This window comes from Alligator mississippiensis, chromosome 1 (genome assembly GCF_030867095.1).
Source record: "Alligator mississippiensis isolate rAllMis1 chromosome 1, rAllMis1, whole genome shotgun sequence".
NCBI classification, from domain to species: domain Eukaryota; kingdom Metazoa; phylum Chordata; order Crocodylia; family Alligatoridae; genus Alligator; species Alligator mississippiensis.
In genome coordinates this window covers 96,784,450-96,799,615 of record NC_081824.1, presented here as the reverse complement: position 1 = coordinate 96,799,615, position 15,166 = coordinate 96,784,450, and the positions used below count along the sequence as shown (strand labels likewise).

Sequence of the window (15,166 nt, the reverse complement as noted above, 5' to 3'; positions counted from 1 at the left end):
AATATAGATTCAGCATGAGATTTACTAATCTCAATTTCTCCCTCTAATCAACTCCCCCTGCTTTGCTTTCGAGTTACATTAGCAGTCTGAACAATGAAGGTTTTCCAGTTAATTAGCCCTAATGGAGAGGGTGAAGTCCATCTAGTCATCATAGGATTTTTCTGTTAATATTTTTTAAATCTCTTTCTCTCGCTCTCTCTCTCTCTCTCAGCTTTTATAGGATCCTTTAGCTCTACCACAATATATATTGTAAAATTTAATAATCATATGAAAAATCTAGATACCCAGTGTGCTTCGCTTTTTGGATGTATGCTGCCCATGTTTAATACACTGCATCTTACTTCCAGCCTATATTGCATTCAGTTCATCACCTGTTACTGCCCTAAGATTGCATTAACACGCACCAGGGGAGAGTCAAATCAGCTGTAGGAGAAACTGTTAGGAGCAAAGGTTTATTTAAAAAAAATACTCTTGTTCTGCCCCCTCTGCTGAAATGTATTCTTTAAATAATCTGAAACAACAATGTGCACAATTTGATTATGAAGAATTGAGAATTTATACAAAAGGTCTAGCATATTGTTTCGATTACAAGTCAAACTTTTTTCTTCAAAAAGAGCCATCAAAATCACAGTCCATTTATACATAGGATATATACAAACTGGCTCGCTGTTAAGTGTGCCACACAGGGTTTTCTGTTCTGCTACCATGCTGGAGCAGATAACCTTGCATGGCACTCTTATGGGCCACACTTGCTACCCATTAGTGGTGCTGTGCAGTACCATGTAGTTCCTCACAGTTGGCAAGCTCAGCTTGCCTAAGAGAAGGCCACAATATCTGCATGAACCAGATCACCACCAGCTTGGAGGTCCCAGCATCTTTTTTGTCTGATCCTATCAAGTAGGAGATGAGCAGTAATCCTCTCTCAGGCAAGCTAGGAGCCTGGAAGTTCTAAAAGTCTGTCAAGTTGCAGCTTTCAGACTCCTATCTTCATTCCCAGGAGTTGAGTAATATTGAGACCCCACTGTAAGACGATCCATGTGACTGGCTCCAATAGTGACCTGAGTCAGGAGAAAGCCCAGGAGGTGAACAGGCAGGAAAACATGCAGAATTCTGCTGGAACCTTTCTTGTGATTCATTGTAAATTGTTCAAGGTGAATAGTGAAGTGCTATGCCAGTAGCTTTCAAACTTCCTTAAGTCATGGAACTCTTTCATATCACTTATTCTGCTGTGGCACAACCTCTACCCCCATCCTAAAGACCAACACAGAGCCAGGGAACTTGGCTTCGCCATGGTGGTGCACTACCCACAGGCCCACTCTGCCATTACCCCTTATTTCATTGCAGAATCACTAATGACCTAGCACGGAACCCCATGCTCCACAGAACACACGTTAAAAATCACTGTGTTATACACCTAACATTTAGACACTTTTTACACAAAACAAAAACATTGTCAGAAAATTCCTATGCAACCTCTCACTTTTTCCTTTTCCATTTCCCTCAGAAATTCAGAAGTTGGATTTTGAATTGATAAAACCAGGCCTGTTTGGGTCCTGGGTTTTGGCTTCACACGTCATGTAAAGTTATCAGGCCTTGTATAACATACTATCTTCTTAGAAACTGTGAACAGTTCCCATTTAACTAAAACTATTTATTCATTGACATGAAATTTTAAGCTGGCAATGATATATTGGGCCTTGCGCAAAATTATCTTTGGTATAGAGGGGATGATTTCATTTCTGTTTAGTATATTTAGTTCATTTAACTCTTTTTGGGTCCTTTCCTTTGTGATTTTCCTGTGGGAGTTTGTCAGGGCATCAGCAATTCAGGAACTTTCTCTACTGATTTTATTTGTGGTAAAGCTGGGGGTTTTTTGTATAATTGAACTTGAAAATGTAGGGTTGACTTATGCAAAGACAATTTATTACCTGAACAATACAAAAGATTAGAAACTGCAGTTTGGGAAATTGCTTTCAAGAGCTCCCGGAACTCTGTTGGTTCAAGAATCAAAGAATCAGTGCTGAGCCTCCTATTTAGCATAACAGAGCTAGCCTGGCTTTTAAAAAGTAATATTACAATAAGGCACACAGCTAGAAATTTATTTCCATATAAAAAGGGAGAAAAGTCAACCAAATCTTCATTGATTCTGCTTTTCAGAAATGCTTAAAAAGTCATCACATTATCAAGACAATTTGAGCTGCTTTTCTTCAGTCCAGTACTAATGACAGAAACATAGTAGATGATAGCTACTATGTCTAGTGAATTAAAAGAAAATACTAATAGTTCAAGGGCTTGATCTGTAGTTATTAACATATTTAGGAGGGAAAGCTGTTTTCCGTAAAATTAAACCTGAATATATGGAGTTGATTTGTGCAGGGTAGATTTATGAACAGAACAATTTAGTATTTAACATACAGTTTCCACTGTTAAACATATCTGAATCAAAAGATTCCTAGTATTAAGATGAATGAGTTTGGTTTCCTTCTAATTAATAGCAGTCGTTTTTCGTTAATGCAGTTTTGATACCTTACATTAATCATACTTCACTGACCAGAAAATTTGAAATTGCAGATTAAAGTCCAAGGTATGCAGTAAACTAGAACTGTTGTTTCCAAAATGATACCTTTTATTAGACCAACTGGAAAATGGCAAGAAAATTGTCCTTTTCTGCAAGCTTTCGGGATCAAAGTCCCTTCGTCAGACTCTGGGAAAAGTATAAATGGTACAAGATGGTAAACACTTTTCCCAGAGTCTGATGAAGGGACTTTGATCCTGAAAGCTTGCAGAAAAGGACAGTTTTCTTGCCATTTTCCAGTTGGTCTAATAAAAGGTATAATTTTGGAAACGAGTTCTAGTTTTTTTGTATGTCTTTTTGTCTCAGACCAACACGGCTTCCAAGTACACCCCTAAAGGTATGCAATACACTTTCTGAATCTGAAAAATAACTGGTTGGTATAAAATCCTAATTTTGCCTTGGTCTATATATGCACAGATCCTTTTAGTTTTAGTATGATTTTCATTCATTCATTAAGGCAAGAATTAGTCCTCAAAGTATAGCTAAATGCTACATTTTTCCTACTTCTTGTAGCAATTTGACACGCACGTAAAAATTACACACACAATTTCAGTACTTGTACTCAAAATATATAATCAGTGTTGTACTTAGAAAAATAAAATTTCATACTTTTAATGAATATATAGATCATAAACAAAATTTCTATTTAATCACTTTTTTAAAAAAAACACTGTTTTCTTCTGTGCATTGTAAGCATAAAGGAACAGAATGGATGAATGATTGTATTCATCAGTAATTTGATCTGGCATGGCAATACCTTCTCTCCTCAGGAAACCTATTATGTGTAATTTCCCTGGTCACAATCATTGTTAAAATACGTTTCTTCAATATGAATTAGTGTTCAAAATATTCATACCCAGAAGATATTTAATTTGGGAAAAACATTTTCAGAACAATCACTTAACCTTGTTTTGATTATGTGAAAAATAACACATTTATTAACTGAAGGTCTCATAATTGGCAATATGGTAGATTCAAAACTTGCAAACATCAGCTCACTTTTATCAAATTGTAAATGGCACTTGAGCTGCGTTTACTTATTTTCCAGACCTGAGGAAAGATACCTTGTGCCTGAAAGTTGGTCCAAGATCCCTCCCAAATATACAGTTAGTCCAATAAAAGATTTCACACCAAAAATACTCATATAGTCACACTAGTCTTTGTGGCTGCTGCCTGGTTAATACAAATCCTTTTTTTACATTTAATTTTTGGGGAAGAAAACCTTCAAGTGTTCCTTGTAATTTCAGTGAATCATTCCCATTTTCTCTGTGTTTCTGTCATTGGCCCTTCTTTCAGTGGAGGCACGTTACATCTAGAGTTGCTTACATGAGCTCAGCAACTCCTCCTATCCACCAAGGGATATTGTTAGAAGTAAAGACTTTCCTTTTCTTACCAGAACTCAAAGAAAAATCTCTGTGCATCCAGTTCCTGGCAGATCCTGTCAAAAATATAAACTCAGTAATTGACCTTGTTTTTTAGGCTTTGCCTCCATAAACTCTTAGAACTGCTTTTGCTTTTCACAAATATTTTAGAAAAATGTTTTGAGTTAATCTATAAAGGTTTGTAATAGTGTGTTGAGAAGCTACCTCATCACATTAGACATAAGTAATAGCACATACTCATAAGAGAGAACATACTGGGCACATTTACATGTGCCCCTGACCACACATTGGTACTGTACAGTCATTTACTACTTGCTAAACAATGCATTGGTTATTTTTAGATGCTGGTACTGTGCGGTCCCAGCAGCACACAGTTATTTTTAGATGCTATGTTGCCATAGCAGCAAGCTGCAGCGACGTAGCTCATCGCTGTGGCGATTTAGCATCGGCATCACGGTTTGTGCCTACCAACGCTACATTGCCATAGCAATGAGCTATATTGTCGTAGCTTGTCGCTACAGCGACATAGCATCTTATGTAGACACGCCTACTGTGTACCAGCATCAGCTGACTCCTTGGGAGACTTCAGTTATTATACTGATGAACTTTGTTCTGTTGATCAAAAATAGAACTTATATTATTCTGCCTGAAAAACACCTGAATATAGCCTTTCTTGCATTTCTACACGGTTTTGAACTTGTGGAAAAGACGCAACCTGAGAACAACCCAGGGTAAAAATCACTCCTGGGAGAGCAAATATCTGTACAATTTACCCTTCTCAGACAAGCCACAGCATAGTCCTCCAGCATCTTAGGTGCTTTACACCTACTCTACTACCTCACCCCAGCAGGGAGCAGAATATGCCCCCTTCACAATTCCACACTGTGCTTCAGGGAGACATAAGACAACTCTGAGCAATCTAGGTCAGCTAGTCAGGACTGAGGGAGCCTGCACGGAATGCAGATATGTGCACAGAGTCCCCATGGCTGCACAGTGTCAGCACTGCAGTCTTTTTGTTCTTCAGGAGCTCAGCATTCAAATGTCTGTTTAGTCATCTTCAGGCAAGCTTTTCTACCATGAAAATAAACCCAGGTGAATTCTTCCAGGTCATTTGAAAGTGTGTAAATCTCTTAGAATTATAGAAAGTTAGGGTTGGAAGGGCTGTCAGGAGGTCATCTAATCTAGTCCCAATCCCATGCTCAAAGCAGGACCATCCCCAACTATATCATCCCATCTAAGGCTTTGTCTAGCCAGGTCTTAAAAACCACCAAGGATGGAGATTTCACAACCTCTCTGGGTAATCTGTTCCAGTGCTTTTCTAGCCTCCTGGTTAGAGAGTTTTTCCCAATATGTAACCTAAACTTCTTATACTGCAACTTGAGACCGTTGCTCCTTGTTCTGTTATCTGCCACCACTGAGAACAGTCTAGCTCCAGTCTTAAATTATGATATGAATTTACCTTGCGTTAACAACTTTGCACTGATGCCATGTGTGGAGTAAGCTAGCTCCCTGGTCAGATCCTGTGACTGACAGTTTAACTGTTGATAGATGTGCTAATTTAGTATGGTATTTATGATCCAAGGTCATAATAGTGGTCACAAATAGAATATGATCTTTTTTAATGGGAAGGCCTTTAAAAGACTTATCGTAAGATGGTTAAAGACTTTTCTTTTTTAAGTCTAAGGAATTAATTATAGTAATAATTACTTGTTTTCCATTCCAGACAATCCTTTGAATAATGAAAGTTCTCGAACTCATTCCTCTGTAATTGCAACAAGCAAAATGTCTGTAAAGACCTCAATATTTCACAAAGACGCTGCTACGCTAGAACCCCCATCTTCTGCTAAGATTACTTTCCAGTGTAAACACACAAGTGCCCTTTCTTCCCATGTTTTGAATAATGAAGATTTAGTAGAAGAGCTTTCACAGCCAAACACAGAAGCAAGACCTGAACTTTCAGTCCACCCTCTTACAAAAGAAAGCACTTACACTGCAAAATACCCAATGTCATTCAGCAATAGTGCACATTCTGAAAACTCACACAAAGAAAGTAATAAGAAGGATATTCTTCCTGTTTCTTCTTGTGAAAATAACATTTTTGAATATGAAGATGATATTTCGTCAGTGAGCAGACAGATACCAAGTAGGAAGTACACCAGCATCAGGAAGGTTGAGAAGGATTCCTCTTATATGCATATGAGCCGCCATATTAGTGATGGCATATTGGGTAAAAACTCATTTAATTTTTCAGATTTGAGCCACTCCAAAAGTAAAATGCCTTCTGAAATAAGCGAAAAATCCAGCAGCACAAGTATAAATAGCTTTTTCCCTGCGACAGTAACAGAAAATTGTGATATGGTGTCTTGTTCGGGGGGGAATCGAACTGTGATGCATTCTGTTGAAAGCAGTACTGATGAAGGTGGCCTTAATAAGCTTAAAATTAGGTATGAAGAATTTCAGGAACATAAGGCAGAAAAACCAAGCCTCAGTCAACAAGCAGCACATTACATGTTCTTTCCCAGTGTTGTTCTTTCTAATTGTCTCAGCCGACCACAAAAATTAGCTCCTGTAACATATAAATTACAGCCAGGCAACAAACAGTCCAGGTTAAAATTGAGTAAAAAGAAACTGGGCCTTATCAATCACCAGGAGCTTGTAAGTGTAAATCATATTGCATCCATTAAGGAAAGCTGCTATACACAAGGTAATGCATGTAGTAACATTCCTGATAAGGATAGTGCTTTGCCAAATGATTTAGTTCAAGTTCCTCATGATACCTTTGACAATAGGATGCCTACAAATACTTCTAATTGTACTGACTGCCAGTTTGGAGATGGTTCTCTTGAAACCGAGCAGTCATTTGGATTATGTGGGAATAAATATACGCTCCGAACCAAGCGTAAAGTAAATTATGAGACTGAAGATAGTGAATCGAGTTTCGTCACACACAACTCAAAAGTTAGCCTACCTCATCCCATAGAAAGTGGGGAAAGTTTGGATGGGTCTCAGAAATCTCGAAAACGTAGAAAACTCTCTAAAAAACTGCCACCTGTTATTATCAAATACATTATCATCAATAGATTTAGAGGGAGAAAAAATATGCTTGTTAAATTAGGTAAAGTAGATTCTAGTGAGGAACAAGTAGTACTTACAGAGGAAAAAATGAATTTATATAAAAAGCTTGCACCTTTAAAGGACTTTTGGCCAAAAGTTCCTGACTCCCCTGCAACCAAATATCCTATTTATCCATTAACACCAAAGAAAAGTCACAGAAGGAAAGCAAAACATAAGTCAGCTAAGAAAAAAACTGGAAAACCGCAAAAAGCAAATAATAAAAATATTAAAAGAACTTTATCTTTCAGAAAAAGAACTCATGCAGTCCTTTCTCCTCCTTCACCATCTTACAATGCCGAAGCTGAAGACTGTGACTATAACTATAGTGATGTTATGTCTAAATTAGGTTTTCTCTCTGAGAGAAGCACAAGCCCAATAAATGCCTCTCCCCCTCGCTGCTGGTCTCCCACTGATCCAAAAGCAGAAGAAATTATGACTGATCTAGATAAAGAAGCTTTACTTTTTAAGGGTCCTAACATGTTCAATAGCAAGACTGTTAATTCCAATGTAGGAAAAAATAGTCGAGCAAAATCTCAGGTTAAGAAATGTAAAAAGAAGTTTCCTGGCCCCACAATAGCTACTAAGAAAAGGAACAGGATTAATCAGACAGATAAAACACCAGATGATGGAAAAAAGAAACCTAGAACAAAACAGAAACAAAAAACAACTGAAAAAATATCATCGAGGAAACGCATGACATTTAAAGGTGAAAAAGGAAATGTTCGTTCTGCTGCAGAAGTTAAATTTGTACTGAAGCACCAAGATTTGCCTGAGATTTCTCTCAACTCTAGCAGCTCACAACCACTTCTTACTCAGAAAGAGAGTCTTTTAACTGGCTACTCAACAGGACACTTACCTTCCACACAGCTCACCTCCACAGCTGATGCACAAGGAAAATCGTCTGGCTATTTTCATTCATTGCTGGAACCTGATAAATCTCTGGATTTACAAAGTTTCACTACTGCACGAGGAGACCTTCATTCATCTATCATTTCCATTCCCGTCCTAGCTGGAAGGGAAATAACAAAAATAAGCTCCCAAAGGCCTAAGAGTCAAAGTACAGTATGTCGTATGAAGGAATCTTGTTTGATTCAAAATAGTATATTTGATCCATCTAACCACTCATCTCAGGTAACACAGAATGCACGTATTTCTAAAGATACAACATGTACAAAGATTGAAGAGACTGTGAATTCACAGACTAGATACTTATCAGTTGGAAAACTAAATGAAACTCATAGTTCTTTAGACCTAACTAAGACTGATCAGATGCATACAACTAGTTTTTTGCATCGTAAAGAGAGTAATCCACAGCAAGTTTTGTGCTTAACAGAAGCAACAAAATTTGCTGATCCTTATTCTTCCATACTTAAATCATCTGAGGAAAGCCATGGGTCTCTTCAGTTACCTAAAAACTGTTTTGTAACTGCTTTGAAGAGTCCAGTAAAGCAGATAGGATGGGAACACAAACAGAGAGGATTTGTTTTGGATATGTCACGTTTTAAACCTGAAAAAGTAAAACCGAAGTCCCTATCAGAAACCACCTCACAAACAAAACCTGCTTCTCAGTGTAAAAATCGAAATATAGTGGCCCCATCAGCATTCAGTGAAGGACAGTCTGGGCTAGCTGTTCTAAAAGAATTACTGCAAAAAAGACAGCAAAAAGTACAACATGCAAATGTTATGCAAGAAGCATTATCAGTTAAACCTCAGCTGAACAAAAGTATTTCTTGCCCTCTTGAACAGAATAAAGCAATTAAAAGATCAAGGTCTGTCACTTCACCAAGGAAGTCCCGTACTCCCAGAACTACAAAGCCTGAAGAAAAAACGCCCAAACTTTTAAAAGTAGATTCTTTTAACCAACAGAACACTAATCAGATTGACCACTCCATGTCAGATGACAGCCCCATTTTTTTTTCAGATCCAGGCTTTGAAAGCTGTTATTCCCTTGAAGACAGCTTGTCACCAGACCATAATTACAATTTTGATATTAATGCCATAGGGCAGACTGGATTTTGCAGTTTGTACTCTGCAAGTCAGTTTGTCCCAGCAGACCAAAATCTGCCACAGAAGTTTTTGAGTGATGCCGTCCAGGATCTTTCTTCTGGACAAACAACAGAAAGTGAACTTTTAAACCTTAATAGCCAAAAATCTGAGGAAGAGAAACAGCGTCCTTCCGACCCAAGTAAATGGATTAGACCTGGTGCTCTGAGCCCTGAGCTTTTTGAGAAAGCGTCCTTGGAAAGCAATGAGAACCATCCCCACAGTCAGTGGAGAAACAGCGTTCACACTCCAACGTCTCGATCTAACTCATCAATAGATGCTTTTTGTATCCAAGAGACAGAGGACTATGTAAATGAGAAATTCAAGTTGAATAGAAATCTACTGAGCAAAGAGAGATTTCTTAATCTTCCACAGCCAGCTAATTCAGACTGGATTCAAAGTCGCACTAGAAAGGAAGCCACTTTTGAATCATGTCAATCACTTGATTCTGTTAATGCCTCTTTTACTTCGCTCTTGTCTTCTCCGGATGGTGATCTTGTGGATGGCACTTCAGAGGATTTAGAGTTGTATGTTCCAAGAAATAACGAGGGCTTAACTCCAACTCCCGACAGTTCACCAAGATCAACTAGTTCTCCCTCGCAATCAAAGAATGGAAGTCTTACATCTCGTACTGCTCATGTTCTTAAACCTCTCATGTCCCCACCAAGTCGTGAAGAAATCATGGCAACTTTACTGGATCATGATCTTGCAGAAACAATTTACCAAGAACCATTTTGCAGCAATCCTTCTGATGCACCAGAAAAGCCCAGGTACATTCCCTATGCACTTATAAGGTCCTTCTCTCTCGCTCTCTGCTAATTTTATTATACAGTGTAGGAGATTTTCACTCAGTGATGTATGATGTACTTAAATTTCCAGGTTTTTATTTTTGTAACTCAGTAATGAAGAGTTTGAAAAAATCCATTTGTTTGATTTCACTGTGTCTGCATGGTTTTTATTGGCTCGTGTAGTTTTGGTATCCACAGTAATGCTCAAAGCATGAGTGAACTGACTTACCTGCTCCCTTGGTCTGCCCATATGACTTGCTGTGGAAGCTATCAACTATCTTGGAACTCTGTTTGGTTCTGATTATGAAGACTGCCTGTAAATCTAAAAAAATGATTTTTGCAAATAGTGAAACTGGTCACATTTTCATAATATTGTAAAGGAGGCTTTTTCCTAGTGCTAAAGCCATATTAATTTTACATTAATTAATTCCTTAATAAATATATATCTAATCCCAAAATGTAGCGGTCCTTCAGATGTATTTCTGTAACCAGAGAGGATTTCTACTCCCTTCCTGAAACTATATAATATTTTAATGCTAGGTACCCAAAAGCATGAAGGTAGTGTCTCTGTCACTAAAAATATATATTTACTTATAGCTTATTTTACAGTAAATGATTAATTCCAGTTTTGTAAATAATGCTGTGACATATTGCTATTGTGCGATGTTAGAAACTAACTTGTTCTCAAGTCTATGAACCAGTAGGGTTGAGAAGCTATATGGACACAGCATGCTCTCTCCTTGAGGGAAAGGAATTGATCATCCATTTAATTTTTAGTGACCTCTTTTGCTGCTTTTTATGAACACATGATAGACTCTGGAAGGAACTTACACATAGCTCTCTTCTGTTGAAAGGTTGATGGTTATCCTGGGATCTTTAATATGAAAGTAAAACATAAAGCAAGTAACATTTGGAGAGGCTCACTAGAGGCTCCTATAGGGATTCATGGACTCCCTCCATTAGGAAAAGGGTAATTAATCTCAAGAGAGTTTTAATTTGTGGCATAATAAATTTATAATATTTTCTTTATAGGGAGATTGGAGGTCGACTTCTCACAATAGAAACTAGACTTCCAAATGATCTACCTGAGTTTGAAGGAGACTTTTCCTTGGAAGGACTACGGCTCTGGAAGACCGCATTTTCAGCAATGACACAGAATCCTAGGCCAGGATCACCTCCACGCAATTGGCAATCTGTTATTGATAAAAGACAAATTAATAGCCATAAAACTAGTGAAGATAAAAAAATAGTAATCATGCCTTGTAAATGTGCTCCAAGTCGCCAGCAGGTTCAGACATGGCTCCATGCCAAAGAAGAATATGAGCTTATGAAGAAATTGCCTAAGGACCAGCCTGTTGAGATGGAAAAAGGAACTGAGAATTTGAGCTCTACAACACTGCCTTCAGAGAAACCTGTTGAAATAACAAAAACAGTTGTTGAGGATGAGAGTTTACCTAACCTGCAAGATAGGAGACCTACTGGACCTACAAAAGATGCTCCTGTTTCCCAGATAAGTACTACAATAATAAAAACCAAGGAAACTTGTGACACACACGTGAATAATATAATTTCTACAAATTATACCATAGAACCAAATAAAACCCCAGTTGAAAGCAAAACAGTTGCTACTTCAACAATAGAACCTGATAAGGAAGAAGAGGAAGAGGACTACTATATCAATTATAGCTCGCCAGATTCTCCAGTGCTTCCTCCTTGGCAACAAGCAGCATCCCCAGATTCTAGTCAGTCTGGTTTTGAAGATGCAGATTGGAATAGTCAAGATATAGTCCCATCTTCTGTGGAAGAAAAGGATGTAACATCTGCTGAGAATGAAGATACACCTGTCAGAGCTGAGGGTCGGACACTCTTGAGCACATCTCCACTCTTGCTCAAAGAAGGTGCTGGAAATTTGGAATCATTTTGCCTACATAGTACTCCCCTTGTGCAGAGAAAACATCAAGAAGTAATACCAGATGCACTTGACTTTACCCCCTTATCAACAGGTAAAACTGTTATTTAAGCAAGATAAAACCAGGAAGAGGCACAAAAATATTTTCTGAAAGTTGATTAATTTTTTTTTTAATGGGGAAATATCCACTGCCCTATTGGGAGAGCAAGTTAAACTATTTTTGCAAGGGTAATAATTTGGTAAACATTTATGAAATAATTATTCAACAATTAGGATTCTGGTATCAAAACATCCTTATGCTGTGTTGTCATTTGACTACGATATAGATTTTATAGTAGTAGATACAAACACTTGACCTCTACAGATGTTCAGTTTTATACTAGGAGAACAGCTTTTTCTCTTGGTAGAAAACAGTTGTGCCGATTAGTCAAACTTTTTCTCCCGGAGCAAAAATGGCTGCTGTTTGGCAGGATGGTGGGGGTATTCTCCTATGTTGGAATGCTTCCAGTTAGTTGGGCGGTGGAGGAAAGGCATATTCTCCTAGGCCTGGAAACCTCCCCAGTGCTATGTAGTAGCCGCTGCTGCTTTTCAGCAGTTGCCAACTGCCACTTGATCGCCTACCTTCTTCCCAGGCAAGGGAAGAGGGCAGGTCTCGCCTCTGCTGAGGATGGGTATGGCCCAGGGAGCAGCTCTCTAGTGTCCCTGGTTGGAAAACTCACCTGTGAAGCTCTCCAGCTGTGGGGCTAGAGGAACATCTTGTATGGTCCAACTCCTGGACTATTTTTCTACTAGAAAAAAATTCTTCCAGTATAACTGATCATCTGTATGCAGCCACCATTATTGAAGTTGAATTGACAACATTTTTCATAGTTTCATAGTTGGTAGGGTCGGAAGGGACCTGAGGAGATCATCTAGTCTGACCCCCTACCGTGGCAGAAAAGAGTACTGGGGTCAAACAACCCTGGCCAGATGTTCGTCCAGCCTCCTTTTAAAGACCCCCAGGGCAGGAGCCAGCACCACTTCTTTTGGAAGTTGGTTCCAGGTCCTAGCCACCCTGACAGGGAAATAGCGCTTCCTAGTGTCTAGTCTGAAACTGCCCTCCGCTAGCTTGTGTCCGTTGTTTCTTGTAACTCCTGGGAGTGCTCGGGGGAACAGGGACTCTCCCAATGCCTGCTGGTCCCTGTTGACTAGTTTGTAGACTGCCACTAGATCCCCTCTCAGCCTTCTCTTTTGGAGGCTGAACAGGTTCAGGTCCCTCAGCCTCTCTGCGTAGGGCCTCTCCTGCTGACCCCTGATCATGCGGGTGACCCTCCTTTGGACCCTCTCCATGTTGTCCACATCCCTCCTGAAGTGCAGTACCCAGAACTAGATGCAGTACTCCAGCTGTGGCCTGACCAGTGTTGCATGGAGGGGGAGGATCACTTCCTCGGACCTGCTTGAGATGCATCTGTGGATGCACGACAAGGTATGGTTGGCCTTCCTGACCGCGTCCCCACACTGTCGGCCCATGTTCATTGTGGCATCAGTGCTGACTCCAAGATCCTTTTCTGTCTCCTTTTGCTTACTAAATCTTTAGTTAAAATTCTGGCATTCATCAAACAGCTACTTAATTTGAATTTAGAGTATAAATGGCAGCAAGAGGGCACAGCAGCCCCCCTGGCTCTCCAGGGACCTAGCAGACCTCCTGAGGCTAAAAAGAAAGGCCTACAAAGGATGGAGGATGGGAATCACCTCCAAGGAGGATTATTCTGCACTGGTCCGGTCCTGTAGGGAGCAGACCAGGAAAGCCAAGGCTGCAACTGAACTCCAGCTAGCTTTGAGCATCAAGGACAATAAAAAGTCCTTTTTCAGATATGTGGGGAGCCGGAGGAAAAGCAGGGGCAACGTTGGACCCCTGCTGAACCAGATGGGGCAACTGACAACTGACGCCCAGGAAAAAGCCAACCTATTAAATAGGTACTTTGCGTCGGTCTTTCATCAGCCCCATGGGACGCCCGTGCCTGCTACAGGGCCGGGAAGTCCGGGTGAGGGTGATCCCCTGCCCTCCATTAATGCTGACTTCGTGAAGGAACATCTTGAGAAGCTGGATACCTTCAAGTCAGCCGGCCCTGACAATCTTCACCCCAGGGTACTCAGGGAGCTGGCGAGCATCATAGCCCAGCCTCTAGCGCGGATCTTTGAAAACTCTTGGCGCTCTGGTGTAGTGCCCGAAGACTGGAAGAAGGCCAACGTGGTGCCTATCTTCAAGAAAGGGGGGGAAAGTGGATCCGGCTAACTATAGGCCCATCAGCCTGACTTCTATCCCGGGGAAGATCTTAGAAAAGTTTATTAAGGAGGCCATCCTTAATGGACTGGCCGACGCCAACATCTTAAGGGATAGCCAGCACGGGTTTGTAGGGGGTAGGTCTTGCTTGACCAATCTCATTTCCTTCTACGACCAGGTGACCTATCACCTGGACAAGGGAGATGAGATTGATGTCATATATCTTGACTTCAAAAAAGCCTTCGATCTGGTGTCCCATGATCGTCTCTTGGAGAAACTGGCCAATTGTCGCCTTGGGTCCCCCACGATCCACTGGCTGGAAAATTGGCTCCGGGGTCGGACCCAGAGGGTAGTAATTGATGGAAGTCACTCATCGTGGTGTCCTGTGACCAGTGGGGTCCCCCAGGGCTCTGTCCTTGGACCCATACTGTTCAACATCTTCATTAACGATGTGGACACTGGAGTCAGAAGCGGACTGGCCAAGTTCGCCGATGACACCAAACTTTGGGGCAAAGCCTCCACGCCAGAAGACAGGCGGGTGATCCAGGCTGACCTGGACAGGCTCAGCAAGTGGGCAGATGAAAATCTGATGGTGTTCAATGCCAATAAATGCAAGGTTCTCCACCTTGGGAAGAAAAACCCGCAGCATCCTTATAGGCTCGGCAGTGCTATGTTGGTTAGCACTATGGAAGAAAGAGACTTGGGGGTCATCAGTGACCACAAGATGAACATGAGCCTGCAATGCGATGCTGTGGCTAGTAAAGCGACCAAAACGCTGGCTTGCATCCATAGATGCTTCTCAAGCAAATCCCGGGACGTCATTCTCCCCCTGTACTTGGCCTTAGTGAGGCCGCAGCTGGAGTACTGCGTCCAGTTTTGGGCTCCACAATTCAAAAAGGATGTGGAGAATCTTGAGAGAGTCCAGAGAAGAGCCACGCGCGTGATCAGGGGTCAGGGAAGCAGACCCTACGATGACAGGCTGAGAGCCCTGGGGCTCTTTAGCCTGGAAAAGCGCAGGCTCAGGGGTGATCTGATGGCCACCTACAAGTTTATCAGGGGTGATCACCAGTATCTAGGGGAACGTTTGTTCAC

At 40.6% G+C, this 15,166-nt stretch overlaps 1 protein-coding gene across 1 annotated transcript in view; it reads left to right on the top strand.

Moving 5' to 3' along the window:
• Positions 1-15,166, top strand: part of REV3L (REV3 like, DNA directed polymerase zeta catalytic subunit) — a 216,269-nt gene that overhangs the window by 128,054 nt on the left and 73,049 nt on the right. The window contains exons 13-14 of the mRNA XM_059732984.1: positions 5,681-9,884; positions 10,935-11,905. Coding sequence (XP_059588967.1) covers positions 5,681-9,884; positions 10,935-11,905 — 5,175 coding nt within the window. The remainder of the gene's footprint in view (positions 1-5,680; positions 9,885-10,934; positions 11,906-15,166) is intronic.